The sequence below is a fragment of the Onychomys torridus genome, chromosome 3 (assembly GCF_903995425.1).
Source record: "Onychomys torridus chromosome 3, mOncTor1.1, whole genome shotgun sequence".
Taxonomy (NCBI): Eukaryota; Metazoa; Chordata; class Mammalia; order Rodentia; family Cricetidae; genus Onychomys; species Onychomys torridus.
The window spans coordinates 84,805,115-84,827,877 of NC_050445.1; the positions used below are offsets into that span (position 1 = coordinate 84,805,115).

Genomic DNA, 22,763 nt, shown 5'->3' on the forward strand with positions numbered 1-22,763 from the left:
ATTTCAGACACCATTAATAGGGTACCAACTGTACGCCAAAACTGTCCTGGGTATTCCAGTCACTCAAAAGCAGAGGAGCCAGTGACTGGCCTCAAGGAACTCAGACTGGAAAGGAAAGCAAAAAGGGCCAGGACTGGTCTTAGAGCATTCTTTCTACTATGATCATGTGCATGCAGACTAGACCTCTAACTCCAGCAACCGCTAGAGCCTAACCAGTCCTTTATCAACCCCGGACCTGGTGCATAAAACATTCGTGATGTATTTCAACAGGGTGATGATCAAATCAGTTACACATGTATCCTGCTCTAAGAACATAAACTGTTAGTATGGTCAATATGTTAGTATAGTCAACCATGTGGTAGGCACTGTCATTTTTTTGTCCTTAAATTAGCTCAATAAGGTGGGCACTTTCGTCATCTTCATTTTACTGGAGGACACTGAGAAACCAAGCACATCAACCAAAATCACTCAGAAGGCAGCCAGGTTCCAGGGATGCCGCTCTTAACAGAAACCGCATGGCTGCTTCATCTCCCACCCCTTAACCACAACCTGGGACATAAAGGAGCTCACAGAAGATGACCCTGAGCCATGGACCTGTTCTAGGGTCTTCACTGGCAAACAGAAGCGCAACTTTTTTAAGGAGTTCAAAACAAAGGCACTCAGAATCCAAGTCACACTTGCAGTCACTAGTGATTCTGAAGAGCTGGATTTTATGACATCTCTTAAAATGTTATCTGCCTCAAGAACAAGGGACCGAGGTCCAATAAGTATGCTGGCTGTGGTGCTGCTCCCGGATATGGACACTCCATTTTAAGTATCACAGTGTCACGGCTGTTTTCACCTCAATGCTAGTTTTTTTTTTTTTTTTTAAGCTCTGACTACAATTTTCCAACTGCACTGTAACTTTAAGTTTTTATGTCTCTTCCACATTTAAAAAGAATGCTGTTTCCCAAGATATAACTCCCAGATGTAGAGTTCACTGGTGATTCATCTACGGAACAAGTGTTCTGAAACATCAGCTCCAAATAGAGGAAGAACTTGGAATTCCCTCCTCTCGCAAAGCTAGAACTTGCCCCAATCTGCTCTGCCCAACAGTTTGTTTTCAATTATATTTCCAAATTCCTCAACAATAACTGCGCAGCTTGCCGGCACTAACACATCTGATCTTTTGAAGTGGCTGTTTCTCAAGCAGAAAGGAGAAACTAAGGAGGAGGGAGGAAAAGACCACTCCAGAATTTTTGTTTTAGGTCAGAGATTCTCTCCAAAGGTTCTCTCTCACACATATAGGCAGACAAATCACAAGTCTGACTCAGGGTGCAAAGCACTGCTTCTGAGAAAGGATGCAGCTACCCCTCATCACCAGCTCATGAGGGCCACCCAGACCCTCCACACAGCTGGGCCTCACTCTCCACGAAACCCCAAACCACTTCCCTTCAGTCCTCTACACAGGCTGGCCTGAGACAGTCACACCTGGAAGCTAACCTGAGCCCCTGCAAGAACAAGGAGTCACGGGTCCTTCCTGCCCAGAAAGAACGCACCAATCCCCAAAAGAGAAAAGTCTAGAGGCAACGAAAACACCAAGCTGATGATTCCGAGGGACATGGACTTCAACGGTTCCTATGACTTTCAGAACCAAGAGAGGTGAAAAGTGACCTAATCAGACTGAGACTCCTTCTGGAGGAGGTTAAAGGGTAAATTCACGGAAGGTCACAGGGTAACAGAAAATGACACTGTGCATGGAGCTCACGAAAGGTGGGAAATCCTATATTGGTCTTAACACAACAGAAAAGGCTTACATTTCAATTTGTTTTTTGTTGTGGTGGTCTTTGTTTTGGTCTTTTGTTTGTTTTGACAAGGTCAAATCTAGTCCTGACTGCCTCCACTTCAGCCTATAGTAGAGTAGGTGTTACCTAGCCTTGAACTCCTAACTCTTCTGCCTCTACTTCCCCAGTTTAAGGCAGCACAGTATGTATGTGTGGGGGGTGCACATATACATGTGAAGGTCAGAGGACAACCTCATGTGTCATTAAGTATCTCATGACTTTTTCTTTTGGAGACAGGAGACAGTCTTTCACTGGCCTGGTACCCACTAAGTAGACTAAGTTGGTTGCCCAGTGAACCCGAGGGATCTTCCAGTCTCTCCCTTCCCAGCACTAGGATTTCAAATCATCTAGCTTGGATTTTACTACATGTATTCTGGGGATGGAACTCGGGTTCTCATGCCTGCAAGGCAGTGCGTTAATAACTGAGCCATCTCCTCAGCTCTTAATGAAAAATTGTTTGTTTTGTTGTTTGTTGCTATTGTTGTTTTCCAAGACAGGGTTGCTCTGTATAGCCCTGGCTGTCCTGGAACTTGCTCTGTAGAACAGGGTTGCCTCAAACTCACAGAGATCCACCTGTCTCTGCCTCTGCCTCCACAGTGCTGAGATGGACTAAAGGTGTGTGCCACCACACCAGGCAAAAAAATTTTAAAGCTTTTTGGACAATTCAGTCCTAATGTAGTCTCTAATTCCTGTTAAACTTAAGAGGTTCCAAACACCACTAACGGTGCCTCTAACTTCACTCCATTAGGGTTTGTAGTCCCAAACAAAGCTCTAACTTCTAAGAGCAAGCTCGAAAGAAAAAACAGAAAAGCATCCTAAGGCCTCATTTCATGAAAATGTACATAATAAAGGATGCATAAAAGGAAAAGCCGAGACTCTCCAGTGAAGACAACAAATTCCACGTGAAGGAAGGTGGCTATGAAGAACACAGAAAATGGGTAGGCTGGGAAATAGTTTAGCTGGTAAAACATGCTGTGCAAACACAAGGACCTGAGTTCAGATCCCCGCCACCCACATAATCAGTTGGATGAGGAATCATGTGCCTGTAACCTCAGCACCAGGGGAATGGTAGCAACAATTTCTGAAGCCTTTGGCAACACAAGCTAGCCAAAAGGATGAGCTTCGGTTTCAATGACATACCATTTCAAAATAAAGTGGGGAGCAATCAGTAAGACACCCAACACTGGCCTCTAGACTCCCCCATCCCCACCCCTACCCCACACAAATAACTTAAAAATACAGAACACAGAAAACAAAAGCTACTAGGTTCTGCATGATAAGTATAATCTCTTAGGAACTACTCTATTTGGCGAGAATCAAGATTTTTCTAAAAACAAAAGGAAACCCATAGATGGGGAAATTTGGTGTCCACTGAACAACAACAATACATTAAATAAAATAATTTTTTAAAAGAAGAGAAAGACTTCAAAAATTGAAGAAAGACATCGCTGAACGATACAAATGTTAGGCCACTGAAAGGCACACTGAAAAGCCCCCCTGGGAAAATGGCTTAAAGTTACTCAGAAATCAGCCCTGTCCCTGCATAGAACCACAGGCAAGCTTGCTCCAAAGGACAGAGCTGTGGGTGTGTCCTTCCCTGCAGCTGTTGCTACTGAGTCTGAACACTGGGCCCATGGAGCTGAAGGACTGCCAGTCTTTGGGACAGCTTCACTGATCCAACTACTCACCAACGGCCAGCAGCAACCCTAAAAAAAAAAGTACTAAAATGATTCCATAACTTTTTACCTTTTCTCTAAACCTATGTTCCTAAAAAGCTAAGTCAAAGTTTGCAGCTTCCATAGTTTTCTTTGGCCCCGGACAGGGAAAGGCAAGCTAAGAATCCTTTAACCAGAATGTATGGGGCCACAGCTTTCCAGATCTGATTCTTCTTCTTTATTTTTTTTTAATTTCTGGATTATTTATATAAGAATGGTACCCAAGTCTAAACATGAATTCATTTATGACTCATATACACCTTACACACATAACCTCAAGGCAACTTCATACACTAATTTTAATACTTTCGTACATGAAAAATGAAGTTCCCAGTATGCAATTTTCCACTTGTGGTGTCATGTTAGTACTCAAATACTGTCAGATTCTGAAGCATTTTAGGAAAGGTTCACCTGTGCTCTTAGATGCAGTATTTGCTTCTCCTTAATTCTAACAAAGGCCCACTACAGGGTCCCTCACTGGGCCCCTCCCCTAACGCTCCAGTTCTCCTTTGGCTGTTCTGGATATCCATCTACAGATCCCACTGAGTACTTTCAAGTGAGTATCCTATACACAGACCCATTTACTCTCTCACCAGCAAATCCACGAGGAAGTTTACTTCCCCTTTGCCTCCACTAGCTAGAATCTGAAAATGAGGTCTTACATCCTTTACAGATAGGAAAGGAGGGGACCAGCCCAAGGTCACACTACCAGTCAATAGCACAGCCAGGACAAACCCCCCAGGTCTCCTGAGACTCAGCCATAAGCTAGTTTCCATTCTATCACATTCTTATTCTCCACAGCTTGAGAAAAAATCCCTTCTTTTCAGTCAATAGTTGTTCCTCCCTCTTGAGTGAGGAACGTCTTTAAGACGTGTCTAAGCTCTGGGCTCCTCTCCTCCAGAAAAATGCACTAAGTACCTGGCGTTTCTGAGAAGGGGGACTCAGCCTTGCCTCCTGTTCCCCTCCGGCCCAAAGACAGCCATGGAAGCTGCAAATCTGTATCTTCAACTTTTTAAGAGCTTCACTGTTTCTTTGCTTACTGTTTTTGCTTGTTAAGCAAGTAAAGAGCCAGCCATGGTGGGTGGTGGCATGCTTGTGACCATAGCACCCAGGAGACTGAGGCATGAGGACTGCTGTGAATTCAAGACCAGCCTGGGCTACACAGTGGAGAGACCTTGTCAAACAAACAAAACAAAAGGCAAGAAAATTTAAGCAAATGCAACAAAGTTCTACAGACTCCAAGTCATTAATACTTGAGGTAAAATGGCTTTTATTTGGGGGCTGTCCAGAACTGAACATGATTAAACCATTCCTAAACATTATTTCAAACAGACTTGTGAAAGAATCCAAAAATCCTCCCAGGGACTGGAGAGATGGCTCAGTGGTTTAGAGCAATGCTGCTCAGTCATGAGGACAGGACTTGGAGTCCCAGTGCCCAAGAAGAGCGACTCCAAATCACCTGCGACACCAGCTCCAAGGTATCTGACTAACTAGTCTGGACTCCAGCACACACACAGACAGACAGACAGAGAGAGAGAGCATACAAACACATGAACACACAACAAACACATAAATAAACCACTTCAAAAATAAAATAAGAATCATATCAGAATTCCTAATTTTTCTCTTGGGCAAGGCACAGCCTCTTCCACAAGGAAAAATTACTTGTGAACAAGACATAGACACTGGATCTGAGAAAACATTGAATTGGGAGTGAGGCAGCCCTGGTAGCTAGAAAATGCTTGTTTTCGCTTAGTTTCTGGCTCTCTTCTCCTGCAGAGGAGGGACAATCCCTCCCCCTTGAGCAGTGGCTTCAGCATCCATCACTTGGTTGCATCAACAACCCACTTCCTGGAAGCTACGAGCTCTTCTGGCTGTTTATAAAGTTTTGCAAACACTAGGCACTCATGTGCCAGAAACTCACACTGTCCCAGGTGGAGAAAGGAAGTCACAGACACACACAAAATTCTTTTAGTAAAAAATAAAATGAAAATCAGTTATGTGAGCACGAGGCTGAACCAAGATACCACATCAGAAAGAGTTCTCCCAATTTACAAACAGAACTTAAGCTCAGAATCAGCCCCTCACACTTGGTTCGTCTGCCTGAAAGTTGCTCTTGAACTCTTCGGTGTGTTTTTATACACAGAGAATCCCCTGTAAATGGCGTTCTAATCAAATATGACAGCAGTTTAATTATGCTCAACAGATCTGTGAACTTAAAATGACATGCTGGATGGGTTTTTAAACCACTAAACGCTCTATAATTTACCTAAAATTAGATTTTCACAGACAGAATCTGAATATCATCGATTTATTTTAAAGCAATTCCTCCAACCCACAGACAGACAATAGAGAAACAGAGCCATGGACTTCTCTAACACAAACCACTCAGTAGCCAGGAGGAGGGAGCATTTTTCTAATCTGTGTGAAGCTAAAAAGGAACCCAAAGGGTTCCAGGAAGCTGGCTCTGAGCTTTGGGGGATTTTCTTATAGGGCGCTTCTAACTCTATTTAAAGCAGATTCAAGTAGACACAGCTGGAGGGTCAGGCCCTGCAAAGTAAACACGAGTTAACTCAATTCAGATTCAAGACTTAGCTACAACCAATGGCTAATTATCTCTACATTTAATGATAATAATATCTGAAATACCACTTTTAAATGACCCAGTCTAATCACATTTGCTCACTAATAGATTCTAATCTACAATTAATAGCTTGGAAGAAACCTCCCAATTAAGGGATCTATGGCAAAAGAAGAAAACTCATACAAATTGCACATCTGGCAAGGAGCTGGAACATAACTTTAAAACACTCCCCACAAAAGCAAAGGTAGGGAAACAAATAACATGTAATTTGAGAACATAAAAAAAACCACAGTGCATGAAATATGTGCTCAGTAAACATTCTGCAAATACATATTTTTTTCAGAACTTGTTCATTTACACATTTCTTAAGAGTCATCTTTTAGTGAATAGTTGTAATGTGAACGATATGTTCCCCAAAAGCTGTTAAATGAAAATCCTACACATTTGCAGATGAAACTGCATGCTTTGGATTTATTTCTTTAAAAAAAAAAAAACTGTAGAAAGGGAGAGAATATTTGGGGTATAGAGCCTATGAGACAGACCACAAGATGTTAATTATTGGAGCTGACAGTTCCAGAAGTCATGACATTATTAATAAACTGTCCACTTGTCTCTCCTCATAAAACAATGTTAAGAAGAAACCCCCTGCATTGACAGAGTGAGTTTATTTAAAGCAATCTACTTCACAGCAAACATTTCCTTAACTCCGAACTGGTTTTAAGGCCAATCTTTCTAATCGTCTCCTAAGAATAAAAGTTCTCTTGGCAACAGGCTTGTCCCAGTCAGCTGACAGTGTTCACTGCCCTTTCTTGCCATCCAACCCACAGTGCAAATGCTTCAGACGCAAAGGCTTTCAAAGGCAGCACACTGGAACCACAGGACCTGGAATTGCCTAGATACTCCATGTCCCAGTTCAGGCGCTCAGTCCTAATGGTCCCCTAACGGCCATCATCAAGTAGGTAATCCAGAACAAAGAATTTAACAGTGCAATGTGTGCTCTGCTGAGATGAGCAGTGAATTATTTGAACAACAAATTATAAATTAGTAGAAAGGTCAAAGGACAGGCAGGAGGGAGCAACTCTTCCCTGCTGCACAAAGAAGCCACAGAAGGCTAATTTTAAGGGGGTTTGTTTTGTTTTTAAACCAGCTTTTAAAATAATGGGAGGGGGCTGCTTGTGAGAGAAATGGTACTCCTTCATTTCCAGTTCCTGCTGATCATAAAAGGTGAGAGACCTATGCATCACAAAGACTTAAAGACAGACCACCTTTTCTTGTCTTTTGCCAAAACAAACTCAAGGAGCGGTGATTGGAACTGGCATCCTGGTTCACAAGGAAGCATCGATGAATCCGGCCGGCCTCACGGAGATGAACGGATTGGTTGTTAGCACAATGAGCCTTACCGGTTAGGTTAGATTAAATAGTAATAAGGGTGCAAACAATTGCAACCGTTCATGTGGGCAAGGCTGTGAATCATGGCCATTCACAAGGGGGGGAAGACTCAGGGACAGGTGCACCAGGAGCAATAGCAAACAGCTTTTCAAGGTGCATCCTTGCCAGGTTCCTCAGAGGGCCCTGTGTTCGCTGTTGGTGCCCCCCTACAAGTTACCATTCCATAGTAAACAGACCCAAACAAATGCAACTTGTTATCTGCCTTTAGCCACCCCACCTCCTCTCCTTCAAGTCTTTCCAAAAGGAGGTGGGTATGTAAGGAGGCTCTGCGGGGCCCTAAAGACTGTAACCTAACCTCATTTGGAAGAGCGCACCTGCATTCTTCCAAGCTACTGAGCTACCTGCATTTGGGTAGGGCTCAATTTCAAGGAAACCTTGAGAAACAAGGGGATAAAGCAATTGGTTTAAGGCCTTCTCACTTTCTTGCTTTTTTTCCCCACCCACCTTCCCTAAAGAATAATGCTAAACAGGCAGTATTTATACAACTGGAATAGATTTTAAACTACCCCGACCATTTTTGCTAATTGTATAATTTACTGCAACTGTGTACAGCTTCCTGCCCATTCATCTGAGATTCCCAAGGCACACAGGGAGTCTACCTGTTGCTGTTTTCATGTACTACCAAAACTGTTGCTGGAGAATGACGCCTGGCTTGTGAGTCATGCCATACTCCCACACCAAAAGATCCCTTCATATCAGAAAGGTAAACTTTCCCCAGGAACGCCTTTGTCACTGGGAAATGCAACTTGGAGGGAACTGGTCACGAGAAGGGATGCGCTGCCACCTCAACCTTCAGCTGATGGAGCACAAAGAGGAAGCAAATGGCACACATGCACAGTTTAACTGTCCTCACATCAGCTACAAGATAGAATACTGTGATCCCCTAGGTTAGAAACAGGGGCCGGGGACTGGAGAGGGGAGATACCAGAAATGGACCCTAAAAGTAACTTTCAATCTTTCCATCACTACTTCAAACTGAAGGGGGTAGCGCTGGGTGCCCCTACCCCTACAAGGTGAACGGCACCAACATAGATAGCAGAATAAAAGCTAAAGGAAGTTCTAGCCACATCATTCCCACCCATCACACACCAGAAACCAGGGTACAAGTTTCCAACGCCCATTTAGAGAGGAATCAAAGAACCTCAAGGCAGGAAAACAAAGAGTGTAAGACCCAGGAAAAGGAAGAAACCACTGCTGAAAATTTCAAACAACCTTTATTAGCAGATTGTTTAACTCTGTTTTAAATGTCTATGCATAACGTGCCTGGGTCAAAAAGCAGATGATAGCCGGCGGTGGTGGCACACGCCTTTAATCGCAGCACTTGGGAGGCGGAGGCAGGTGGATCTCTGTGAGTTCGAGGCCAGCCTGGTCTACAGAGTGAGATCCAGGACAGCCAGAACTGCACGAAGAAACCCTGTCTCAAACAAACAAACAAAACAAAAAACAAACAGCAGATGATAAAGGCCAGAGAAAGCTGATCACTTAAGCACACTTTGTACTCTGTCGGAAGACCTGCGTTCAGCTCCCAGCACCCAGGGCAGGCAGCTCGCAACTGTCTATAACTCCAGCTCTAGGAGGATCCAAAACCTCTGGCACCTAAGGACACCTGCATCAGGGCTATACACCCCCACACAGACCCTCAGGCATGCCATAATTAAAAATAGTGAAAATAAATCTTTTTAAACCCACAAATGAAGCACTAAAATTACACAAAACATAACAGCATAGAAGCATAAGGCTTTGGGGTAAGAAAAAGGATGCCCACCCAAGAGCGCATGGGCACAAACTGGCAGTATGCAATTTAACTGATGAAAAACTGAAATCTTCATTATGTTCTGCATTCTTTGTTGACCTATTCATTTTGCTTAGTAACAGTGGCCATGTTAGCACCAGTTAAGTATGTGACCAATTAATTGGTCAGACTGAACTACTATCCTAATCTCTGTCGCCACATAAAACTATTTGGGCTAAATCAATACATGAATGCAATTTCCACTGTACAAAGTTTAACCTCTGGTCTTCCAGGTCCATGAAACAAAATCTGTGATTTTACTCGACACAACAGCAGAAGATAACCAGCTAGTTACTAGCACAGAGAAAGAACTGATGTAATGGGGTCCATCCCTAGTGGACCCCACTGGTTCAATACCATCCTAAACCTCCCACAGGCCAGACAACGCTTGAGATGTTTTTCCGTATTTCCCTTCCTCTGCCTGGGATTTTTCCCTCCACCCCTTCTCCCCCTGCCTCAAGACAAAGCATTCAGCCTTTGAAAGAGCATCCACTGTAAACAACCCGAATATTAACACAGCCCAAAGTCCTGTTCACTTCTAAAAGACCCCCAGGGTTTCAAACTGCAATTGCTGAGGAGGGGGGGGGAAGGTCCCCGGTGAGCAAATGTCACCAAGCTCATTCGAAAATGAGGTTGAAAGTTAGGCTTACCCACAAAACTCAGTCTTACAACCTATGAGGTAAAGACGAATCCCTTCCATGTTTGAAACAAATGAGGGCAAAGAGGAGGAGGAGGCAGCCAACAGCAGAGTCAACCACCACCGCCATTCTTACTGCATACAGCCACTTTCAATTCACTGAGCCTCTCTCCAGATTTCCCCCTCACGGTCAAAGCAGCCGCCATCTGGCTCTCCTATCTCACAGAGCTTCTGGGCAACAGCAGGTGCATATTCCAGAGCGAGGTGTGTTAAGTCACACTAGCCCCTAGCGGGCTCTGGGACATTTCTATCCACCCTGGGAGTATGCTGAAAAGGCTCTGCACCACGGAGACACTTCTACGGAGAAGGGAAGAGACTCTTTCATTGTGAGCATGGAGCCTGACGGTGAGAAAGGTCAGCCAGAGGGCGACCCAACTAGTCAGAGAAGCAGCCCAGGTGACGTAATTAACCAAAGAGGGAGGAGGCAGGAGAGCAGGAACATGGGGACATCTGACAGAAAGAAGCTCTTATCACAGCATACTGCACTGTCCCCAGGCCTTCTCAAGATGTTGCCAAGAAGTACTGCCTATAATACACTCAGAAGTCCAAAGTTTGTGAAATCTAGTAACCATATGTAATTATAGAAAGAGATGAGCACACTGGTTCTTAAAATAGTGCCTTGAAGGGGGACAATGTGATGAGGATGTGGCTCAGATGGTAGAAGGCTTGCTTAGAGTATGCAAGGCCCTGGGGTTGGTTCTATCCTTACAGGTCTTTTTCCACATGAGCTCACAGCAGAGAAGACTTTGAAAAATGCAGGTACCCTCCAGATCCATAGGGCTGGATGGTAGAGCTCCTCAGTGGGAAAGCACTGCTGTTGGCATGCCCCAGGCAGTGAGTTCGGATCCCACAGCACCACAAAATAAATCCACCTCTATTCCAAAAAACCTCCAACCCCAAATCAAAACAAGTTCAAGGTTTGCCAAGCTCTTAAAGTGATATTAGACTACATACATACATACATACATACATACATACATACATACATACATACATACAAGAAACGGGAAGGAGGGATTATAGGCCAGCTGGGCTCTTCATTCAAACATACATATATCTACATACACACACCCCAGTTTGGATCCTAAAAGGATGTGGCCATCTAATTTGCATAAGTAAGATGGAAAGCAATTTCCAGAACTTTAATTCACAACACCTTGCACATTTGGCCCTTGAAGCACAGCTATAGAATCTGAAAGGAAGAGGTTCTCCTTGCTTCCCAACTATACAGTGACAGCACATATTGTATGTATATTGTCTCATGGAATCATAACCGCCACTTATGCGCTCAAACCAGCAAAGCTAGATTTGAGCCACCCAACTTAATACTTACTGCAAACTCATCATACGAGAGAAGCAAATCAATAAATTCTTACTACCGGCACTCAAGACGACCACATCCAGTGTCCTTTCCTAAATGTCCTTGCTTTGAATCCCTGTTAACTTCTCTCCACAGAACAAGAATCCAAGGAGTGCCCTCCCAAGGCCTGCCTGCCTGCCCCCCATTCCCAATAAATAGGCCTTCAGTTACCTCTCAGGATGTTAAAGCCAACAGTATGTGGTAACTAAACTCTCTGCTCAAATTCAGACAGGTAAGATTGATTCTAAAGTAAATCCTCTTTAATACCTCTTCAACAGTTTCTGAAATCATGCTCTCAAAAATAGTTTCAAGCAAAGCAAACATGTAAGTTCTAAGAAGTTAGCCTCTTCTAGGGTTCTGGGAGTTGGGGTAAGTCTTGGCAGGGTTTGCTGCTATGTATGAATGTTCTGATTGGAGCATGCCAATCTCACCTATGCAATGAGCTAGGAGTCTCAGTTATGCTCCAGCACTTGTAAGTCATCCTCGGCCCTGGAAAGGAATCTACTTCCCTCCATAAACACCAACCGTACTCACTCACACTACATTTCTATTTACTATGAAAAAGTTTTCGTGTCTCGTGCTTGGCCTAAGAGCAACTCCAGAAGTAGATGTACTGTTTGCAAGAGCAGGAGGAGTCCATAAAGCCACAGGTCCCTTGCTATCTCAAACCCACAGCCTGACACTGAGCAGGCTGCAGTCACCTACTTCACAGGCGTGTAAGCTAGCTCAAAGCAATTGCTAGACACAATGGCCTTAGAAGGTGTAAAGTCAGTGAAATTACAAGATGCTTCATTATGTTATAGATGGAGACTTTCTCCACTTCTGTCTTACCAGATCATGGTCGAGAGTACGCATACCTTTATGGAGATCCCGGAATAAAAGCAATGGTTTAAAATGGAAAGTGCTGGTATTAGAGATACAGTTGGAGAGAGCATGCTTGCCTATCATGCTCCAGACCTTAGGGTCAACCCTCAATATGAGGAGGTGGGGGGGATATGTTGAGAAATCTGAAGATAATTCATACTTGATTTCATTTTTAAGCAGAAAAAAAAAACCTCGTAATAAGTATTTCTCAAAGGACACCTTTTGTGTGTGTGTTCACTGTATCACCACATACTAACCCAGAAACCACACTACTTGAATCTTCAATCTAATCCACTAAAGCCATCCTCAGTAGCGTCAAATCTCCCGAGGCTCAAAATACCTAGTCTGGTATTTATTGTGTGAGTAAAAGAGACTGCAATTTTAAAGGTATTTACGCTGTGTGAATTGTCACTTGGAGGCAACCAAAAGGCTAAAAATTGACTAGTAAGTTCTGCTTCAAAACAGGGCAAGGCAAGGTGGGTCTTGTGACCTAGGAAAGTGCAAATGAGAACACTCCGTCCTCTCCAGGAAGTTGTGGCTTGGAAACTGAGAGCCTTCCTCACTGTGCCTCCGACAGACACATGGCTTTGGAAGTCACTCTTCCAACAGGTGAACGCTTAAGAAGTTATACTCATTCTACCCACGAGGCTCCACTATTTAATTTTAAAAAAGAAAAGAAAACTACCTTAAGTATGCAAAGAAAAACCACAGCATCCCCAGACTGCCTCAACTGTTAATACATAAAATCCTAGGGAAGAGCAACAGTGTGTTCATCTCCCAGTAACTGGTAGAGGCACCGTGTTCAAACCCACTCTAAGACCATGTATTTTCACTAGTAAATTCCGGAGAGGAAGCAAATCCTGAGAAAAAGCCTAACGGGAGCAAAAAATAGCTAAAGGGTCTCAACCTAGCTTCAGGACTCACACAGAAGGTTGCTCAAGTCACAGGGTCTTCTTGTTAAAAAGGGACTGACTTCTCCCGTTCACGGCAGTCTAATACTCAGGTCCCTAGGGATGAGTTAAAACCTGTGTCGACGATTTTCTCTTTTTAAAAACAACAAATGTCATGACTGAAGTTACTGCTGTACCTCTTCTATGTCCTAGGAAAGACGTTCAACTGCTCAAGTGAGAAGCAGACTGCTCATGCTAGGCCTTTTCTGGAAGGTACTAATAGTTCTAGAGATGCTAATTACTGATAACCAAGGTCTACGCTTTTAGAAGTCTTACAAAGCTATTCTATTGCACTATGTTTACAGAAACCTAATGTCTTTTTGTTCCTGCCAACCCCCCTGTAAGAAGTCTCCCACTAGCCCCTGACAGGCCCCAATCCCAACAGCACAAAAATGCTCCTTTGCGGAGCGAAACTAACTGATAGGGCCAGCCAGGCCCCGGCAACCTCTCCTGAGACAGCACAACTCCACAGCTAACTTGTGCCATTTATGGAGGAGAAACTCGAGGGTGGGACCCACCGCTGTGGATCATCAAGCCCAAGGGGGCCCCAGGGAACAGACAGGAAGGGATCTGGAACACAGTTCCTGTACATGCCAGCCAGGCGGAAAAGGGCGAACCGCCGCACTCAAGAAATCTCCAAGAACTCTTAAAGATCTTCAACTCCTGGGTTCTCCAGGGCAGGATTTCTTTTGCCCTGGCCAATGCCAAGTCAAGCCACCATGATAATCTCTGGTGAGCAGGAGACCGCAACACACACTAATAAATAATGTAAACAGAATGAACATTGGAGATAAGAGTCACCTTCATTCATTACCAACTGGAGGTAGGTTGAGGGAACTCGCACACCAAAGAGCTGGGCTAGTGCAGAGAAAAAAAGAAACATACACCCACCGATCCCGACACAGACTCCAACACTCTGCCATCCTCCGTCTCGCATGCACACAAATTCGCTCACCTCCTTCACTCACAGACACCCCCACACACGCACCTCGCACTCCTTGGCACACTCACTCACTCACCTTCAAGGCAGAAACCGGCGACTCGCCTCCACACCCCACACTCGCTGGCCTGCGGACTCCAGGAAGCACACACACTCAGTCACCCCAACCCTCAAGTCCTGAACCCCACACGAGAACACGCACTGCAAGACAGGCTTCTCCTCCAGAACCCCCTGAGATACTCGCGCTCCCCTTCAGACCGCAGAGACACAGTCCTCTCTCTCCGGCGCCCCCACGCGCGACCTCCACTAGGCCACCCACAAGTCTCCCAGCCCACAGAGTGCACTCCGCACCCTCCCCGGCTGTGCACACCCGCAGCCCTGTCCCAGTGACAGCGCCCGGGCGAGCAGCAAAGGTGATACTCACAGGCTCCGCGTCCAGGAGGGCAAGTCCCGGGGCAGCGTCGCCAACCCGCGCCCACTGCAGTCCAGCGAGTCCCCGGCGCAAGTGCAGGCGGCCGCGCAGGGCTCCCGCGAGCCGGCCTGGGCGCCCGCCGACTCCGGCCTTTGCAGCAGCAGCAGCAGCAGCAGCAGCAGCCAGAGCAGAAGGCGAGGCGCGAGGCGCGGGGCCCCGAGCACTCCCGGACCCGGCCGCGCCATCTTGTCTGGAGCGCGCCGCGAAGCCGGGGCGCGAGCGCTGCGAGGTGCGGGCGGGCGGGCGGACGGGCGGGCGGGCGCGGGTTGCGCTCGGGCGCTAGGCTCCGCACCCGAGCATGGACGCCCAGTCCCAGTCGGCTCCGCGGCCGCGGCGCTCAGCCGGCACGCTCTGCCCGGGCCGCTTCGCAGCGCTCTGCGGGGAACGCCAGCCCCGCGCCCATCCGGGCCGAGCCCTGAGCGCCGCGAACTCCACGGAGTCCCGCGGAGAGTGTTCGGCCGGCCGCTGCTCGTCCTTCGAGCGGCGCGGCGCGTCGCCTTCCGAGCCCGGGCGCACGTCGGGAGCCGCCGCCGGCCGCCGGTGGACTGAGGACGCTTAGGCTCGGCCTCTGCGCGTGGCGCGGGCGGGCATCTTAACGGAGGGCTCTGGGCTGCGAGCCGGGGACCCCACGCGCCACACCGTCCCGAAGCGTCCGGAGCGCACCGTGCCTCGGCGCTGTGAACAATCAGCGGCTAGCCGCGCCGCGGTCCGGCCCCGCGGCCCCAGGCCCCGCCCCGGCTGCTCGCCCTCACACACCCCTCCGCTGGGGCCCGCGGGCGGAGAGCGGCCCACGTTGGCTGCAGGGCTACAGAGGTACGCCCCGCCCCGCCCGTTGCTCATTGGCTACCGGAGCCCCGGTCGGTTTCCTACGCCGGAGGAGCGCAAGGTCCCCGAGGTCCCGCCTCCGCTCGCTTTTCCCACCCAAGGTGTGAAGGGCGGGGACTGGGCGGGGAAAGGGAGGGGTGTGCTTCCTCCTCTTAAAGGAGCCCTGCAGGATGGGGGCTACCCAGTACCGGGATCTAGAAGTGGCCTAAGGGTCGGTCCCTTGAGCCTAGGGCAGGAGAGGAAAGTTGGGACCGTAACGCACTGGTTTGGAAGCTATCTGGACCCTACGTTTGTTCCGATATCCCCCAGACTACAAACACCTCGGTGGGTTTACAGCAAACGCACAGCCTTTTTTCAGATGCCTTCCAGGAGGGAGGGAAAAAAAAAAAAAACAAACTTTCACGAGTTTCTCAACTATTTCCTCAGAGGTGGGGCCCCTTCTTCTTCGCTCATGCTGGAGCTCATTTCTGCTCCGAACTCGTTCTGCTTGATATCTTAAATTCAGAAATGTGTCCTTGACTACCGAAATGAATGTGTACTGCAGAAATTTAATCTCCAAGGCACGCCCTCTTCCCCGCCCCTAGTTTGTTGGGTAGTTCGGGGAAATGCTCGGGACTTGGATAAAGGGTTTGCTGTGGTCTTGTGTTTTGTTTTTGAAAATTGGAGTTTTTAAAAGTCAGTTTTCAAGGAACCATCCATGGCATTCTCTTTATAGACAGTAAAAGAAAAAACAAAACCTGTAAGTTTGGCTTATATGGTTCAGAACGGGTTGATTGCTGCCTTGTGAAATAGTGCATGGACATAGGCGGGCACGCACAAACAGTGGGGAAAAGGTGTGTGTGTGTGGGGGGGGGGTAAGAATAGCACTGTAAGACATACCTGCCACTCTGGGCGCTTTGACTTGCTGGTGTCTCACATACATCTCTCCAGAGCATGCAAGTTTCTAACATACTGCACAACAGGCAGGGAAGCTAAGCCGTAAGAGTCGGCTGGAAAACATTTGTTCCAGCACGTTAAATCTAACTTACATTTTATAAAAATAGACTAGAAGAGCTGTTCATCGGGAAGACAAAACCAAAACACTTTAGGGGGTTTTTTCCTATCCCATATTCGACACATTCAAGGGGTTTCCTCTGATGCTAAATGTGACGATCCCTCAAAATTTTTAATTGGACCTGAACTTAGTAGTCAGGCGATTGTTGGCCTGCCTGCCTTTCTCTTTTTCTTTCTTTCTTCTTTTTCTGTTATTTGAGTTTCATCATATAGCCCGCTCCCTCCAAAGTGGTGATCCCCCTGTTTCAGCCTCCCAGATACTGTCATTACAGGGGTGTAAGGACACCACACCCAATGTTTGCCGTCCTTTTTGTCCTTACTTTGATCACCCTTTCTTCTGACTGCTTACACTATCAGATAAATGCTGTCCAATTTCTCTCGAACTTTTTTTGTCATAGCTCTCAAGCGATATCGAAGCAGTGCTCAAATGTGTGTAAATTAAGCCAAATTGATACCTCAGATATATTACCAGGAAAGCACCGTGCCTGACCCATCCTACTCACTGCTTCAACTGGTGTGTGTGCATGCGCACATGCATGTATGAGCAGCATAGGCACTTTACGTGCAGTGCACAGAATCATACACCTTCCAGCTACATAAGGAGAGACAGGTCTCTTTGTGTTTCATGCCTTTGGGTAGAAATAATAATAAAAATAAGCTGGGGGGATGGAATATAAAAGACCCTCAAATTGAAGGAGTCCTCTATCTTGGCATTTAAGTATTTCAAGACCAATGAACACAAAAGAGTACATTTTAAAGATTTATTTCATTTTTAATTGTATATCTGTCTGTCTGTATGTGGGTATGTGCATGTGAGTACAGGGTGTCCAAGGAGGCCAAAGGCCACTGTAGCCTGATACAGGTATTTGTGAGCCACCCGACAGGGATGCTGGGAACTGAATTCTCTGCGGAGAAGTATGGCATACTTAACTACTGAGCCATCTCTCCAACACTTACCCCCCCCCCACACACACACACACTTTTTTTTTTTCCTTTGAAACAACATCTCACTATGTGGCTCAGGTCAGCACCAAACTTGCAACAATCCTCCTGTCTCAACATCCCAAGTGTGGGGACAAAAGAGTAATTTAGGCCAGTAAGATTGGTAGAACAAGAGAGTAATTTGGCCCCTGGCACCCTCAGGTCAGAAGGAGAGAAATGAGTTTTGCAGGTTGTCCTCTGCCCTGCACACACACACACACACACACACACACACACACACACCCCTAATTTAAAATTTTAAATAAAATTTTAAATTTATTTTTTATTGTGTGTGTGTTGTTGTATATATGCCTGTGCAACACATGCATGCCCACAGAGGTCAGAAGAGGCATCAGATCCTCTGGCATTGGGAATTACAGACAGTTGTGTGCTTCCACGTGGTTCTAGGAACCAAACTCAGTCCTTTGCAGGAGCAACAAGTGATCCTAACCACTCAGCCATCTCTCCAGTTGCCTCCCTCCCCCAGTTTTTCAACAAAAGAGTAATTTCATTCAGAATGCTTGTGTGAGCGTTTCCTTAAAGAAATTTGTCAGGTTGTCCCCACCACCACCACCACCTCAGCATCAAGCAGCATAATAAGTACAGCTGATCACAGTTCTTGAAACAGACTGAAAATTACCTTTAGGTTGGTACCCACTGAGCGTTTTCAAATGCTTGCAGGTGGAGTATGAGATGTGTTAGGAGCTCCAGCGTCCTAGAGAACAGGATTTGGTTAGCTGCAAGGTAATTTGCCCACAGATCTACAGCATTCCCCTGTGGTCTGCTTACCACACCACCAGAGAAGAGGGTTCCAAACAGAGAAGTCTTGGGGGGACGGGGCGCCCGAGCCTTGGCAGTTCTTCTTGTCTACAGCAAAGCATGAAGTCATGTCTGCTCCTCGCACCATGTATGGAAGTCTGCCCACATACTAGCAACCTGCAAGTGTTTGCAGCAAGAATGTGAGCTGGAGAGTAGAGATTCAGCCTAGAAAAGAATCATCTGTGGCCACAACCTAAAGCCAGGAAGAGAACGCCAAGGAAGACTTGGAAGGAAAGCTACCTGCTAGAAGAACATGCCCTTCCAGCACAGAGCAGTGTATTCTGGGTCCCCATTTTAATCCACTGCTTTCATTTTTTTTTTTTTAAACTCTCTCGTGTAGTCCAGGCTAGCCTGGAACTTGATAGGTAACTGAGGATAACTTTGAACTCCTGATCCTCCTGCCTCCTCTACCTCCTTAGTGCTTGAACCATTGATCTACTACGTATTTTCCAATTGGTTTTAATCAAGCAGGAACTGATGCCCGAAACCAGCGAGGAATCAACCACTCCTAAGAATCCTTCCAGGTTTCTTGCATCCAGAAGTCTGGGCAGTCCATTCCTAGCTAAACCCGCTGCTAGAAAACCTCAATTGCCAAACTGCTCTGAGAAGCACACACCACCATAAGGAGAAAGGGGCCAGCAAGATGGCTCAGTGGGCAAAGGCCCTGGAGGCACAAGACTGAGGACTCAAGTTCCAACCCCAGAGTCCATATAAAGGTGGGAGGGGAGAATCAACTCAACGAGTTTGTCCTTTGACCTCTATGCATGTGCTGTGGCATGAGCATACCCCCACCGCCTTAACACATACCCTTTAAAAAAAAAAAAAAAAATCAGGAAAGCAGGTTGACCACAGGGATTGAAAATCCAACTTCAAGGAGTCACAATTATGCCTTCTTGGTAGTAAAAGGGAATTTACATTGTATTTGGTCCACTAAAAAGCATTGGAGTCTCAGAAGTATAGCTTGGTGGTATGGCCCTTGCCTAGTGTGCACAGGTCACCAGTTTTGCAGTTAAAAAAAAAAAAAAAGTTCCCTGGACAGAATTCAGAAGACCTGGGTTCCAGTCAGCCTTGTTACTAGAAACCTTTTTACAGTTATTTTTCTTAAGCTTCAATATTCTCAAATGACAACAAAGGATAATTCCTCCTGTGCTTGTGAGGGTTAAAAATGATCCATTTTGAACTGGGGAGATGGCTCAGTGGGTAAGAGCACTGACTGTGAAGCATGAGGATCTGAGTTCAAGTCCCCAGCACCCATAGAAAAAGCTGGCTGTGTGCCTGTAGCCCCAGAGCCGTGGAAGGCAGGGACAGACAGGATGGCTGGGACTTACCATCTGTCTGCCTCCTTCCAAATTCAGAAGAAGGCCCGACTTCAAGGGCATAAAGCAGACAGTGGTAGAATAGGAGGTCCAAAGCCCTCCTCTGGCCCGCTCTTAATGTACACAAGAATACACACATTCTCACACCGCATACCATTCCCATAAAGGGCACAGATGTGTTAGAGGCAGTTTAGGGCCACATATGTCTAAAGTTTCTTTTCTACATGTTAACTAAGTCTAAACTCTGAGACAACTAAAGTCCATGATGTTTCTACGGATGGAAAATCTTAAGGGGTTCTTTCAACCCCAAACTCTTCTTTTCCAGGAATGCCACAAAGAGTTAATAATTACCTGTAAAGCCCTGAAGGACTCAAGAGCGATGACAGCCTGCTCTGAGCCAGTCTCGCACTTCTCTCCCAAGGAAAACACAACTGTGTGCTCCTTAACTCCTTCTTCCCAATAATCTTGTCAAAGAGATGGAGAAAGCCAGCGAGGGAGCTAACGAGGCTGGGGAAGGGATGGAAGAGAAGTTTGATGTCTCCCTGCCTCCAGTTCCAGCACTGTCCTCTGAGAGAGGTGACAAGAAGAAGGTGTTTCTTGTGCAATGTCTGGCTAGTGTCAGATTGCAGCTGCTGTGCCTCTACACCCAGAATGTGTGATGCCTGTGACTCAGCTGTGACCTGCATGGGTTCCTGCCCTCCTCAGAGAACTATTAATATCCACTAACAACTGTGGGGTCCACTCCCTGACATAAGTCACATCCTGGGGACACTTGTCCGTTGTTACCTGTGAATTTGCAATTTTAACTGACTGACTGACAGGGTTTTTTAAAAGTTACAAAAAACTCTGACCATCTTGAAATCCGACAGCTCACCAGAACAGGCAGTCCCTTACCGCCAATGGTGGGCTGATGATGTCACAGAGGCTGATTGGAGAGGCACATGAAAGATTAGGGGTGCAGAGGAACAAGAAACAAGTTAGGACCGCCAGCAACTCCAAAGAAACAGCTGGATATATACCGGAAACAGAGAAGATGACTAACCACCCTCATGAAGTAATACACCGTGTGTGTGTCTGTGTGTGTGTGTGTGTGTGTGTGTGTCTGTGTGTGTCTGTGTGTGTGTGTGTGTCTGTGTGTCTGTGTGTCTGTGTCTGTGTGTGTCTGTGTGTTTCAAGCAATTTCATACTACAGCCACAGTTGTCCTTTACTGGGCATTTGTTTTGTGTCTGTGACATTGCTGAGTGCTTTATCTATTTTCTCCATTGCGGAGGATTCAAGGGAAATGGGCATGGCCACATGGGCTAATAAGTGACAGGGTCAAGATTGCAAGCCAGTTCTGTGGACACTAGATGCTTTATGATAGTTGTGCCTCCTGAAGTTTGGGTTGGGAGTAGAGGTTGTTGTTTTGTTTTGTTTTTTGTTTTTTGTTTCGAGACAGGGTTTCCCTGTGTAGCTTTGCGCCTTTCCTGGAACTCACTCAGTAGCCCAGGCTGGTCTCAAACTCACAGAGATCCGCCTGCCTCTGCCTCCCCAGTGCTGGGATTAAAGGCGTGTGCCACCACCGCCTGACGAGGTTGTTGTTTTGATTGAAGACCGTATCTTACTATGTTGCCCAGACTGGTCTTGAACTCTTAAACTTAAGTGGCTCTTCTCCCTCTGCCTCCACATGCTGGGACTACAGACATGTCACCACGCCTGGGTAGCAAATATTTTGAATATTACAGTTGTAACTATTCCTACTTTATAGGTGTGAAAGCTGTGGTCACACAAAGTCAGGAATCAATAAAATCTTAAAATTCTTTTGTAATCTATGATTTCTATTCAGTAAATATATCATCAAATATATCAACATACCTCTTTATTGACAGTATCCTAAGAATGGCCATAATTATTTTCTTTTTTAATACTTACTAATAGATTCCCAGAATTTTATCTATGATTTATAAGCTAATTTTTTCCCCAGAAAACACATGGACATTTCCCTCAGTTGCCCACACTCGTATGGTAATAATGGTTAATCAGTGAGCACTTGCTATCTGCTAAGCATTATTTTACATTATGGCTGGATTCCACCTAAGTCTCATGAGACTTCCATAGGGTAAGAGCTGGGACATAGCTCCATAACAGAGAACTTGCCTAGCATACACAAAAAGGCACTGTTTTGATCTTAGCATTAAAAATTGTTTTTCAAACTGTAAGGTTAGAACTGTAATGGTCACCATTTCTTTCTGGATGAGACTGAGCTAACTCAACTCACATACTTAAACAGTGAATCCAAAACTGTGCTCATAGCTAATCCTTGGCAATTCTTCATCTCCTCATATCGTTCTGTTTCCATTCTCTTTCTTTTTAACCTTTCCTTCCAACCTGGAGGCTCACTAAGTTCCAAGACTAAGTTTAATCTGTTCGTGGTATTCCATGTCTAGCTCAATTCCAGGCACACATGCAGTATTTGCTCAACCAAAGCCATGCCTGCTCCTTAAGGGAAGATACTTGTCAATCCCTTCCTTTCCACATTTTATACATAGTTACTACTGTTCAAACCTGGGCAGCATCAGCATCCATAAAGCCTCTCAACAAGTGACCTCAGCCCCTCCCCCTACCCACAAGCTCAGAGCCTGTCCTTTTTTTTAGAACAGACTGCTCTAGAACTTGCTACATAGTTGAGGGTAGCCTTGAACTCCTCTTCCTCCTGCCTCCACCTTCCAAGTGCTAAGCCCACAAGCCCGGGGCCACCATGCTGGTTTTATGTAATGTCAGAGATCCAACCCAGGGCCTTAGGCCTGTTAGGCAAATGTTCTACCCAGCAACACTCCCAGCCTCAGAATCTGCCTTTAACTAAGTCACGATTCGTTTGCACATTTAAAGATGGACATGCACCAGGTCATTTGTGTTTACCACACCCATCCCTCATGCCAGCGTGGCCCCCTCATTGCTATATGATAGGCTGGCTTCTTTGCACGTTATGTATTTGTATATGCTGGTGCATGTTTACATTTTCCATATTTTCACAAGCCCTTACTAAAACAATTTCAAAAATAAAGGCAAGCATGTGGTTTCTATTATTGCTCCTAAACTGAAGAGTATTCAAAACATCTGATGCACATGAGATTCTGGAAAAC

The 22,763-nt window shown here is 46.0% G+C and overlaps 1 protein-coding gene across 1 annotated transcript in view; it reads right to left on the minus strand.

The window, feature by feature from the left end:
* The window catches only part of Lrig1 (leucine rich repeats and immunoglobulin like domains 1), a 101,542-nt gene extending 86,165 nt beyond the window's left edge, over window positions 1-15,377 (minus strand). Inside the window, exon 1 of the mRNA XM_036180401.1 lies at window positions 14,599-15,377. Coding sequence (XP_036036294.1) covers window positions 14,599-14,831 — 233 coding nt within the window. The 5' untranslated portion in view covers window positions 14,832-15,377. The remainder of the gene's footprint in view (window positions 1-14,598) is intronic.
* Between the last annotated feature and the right edge of the window lie 7,386 nt (window positions 15,378-22,763).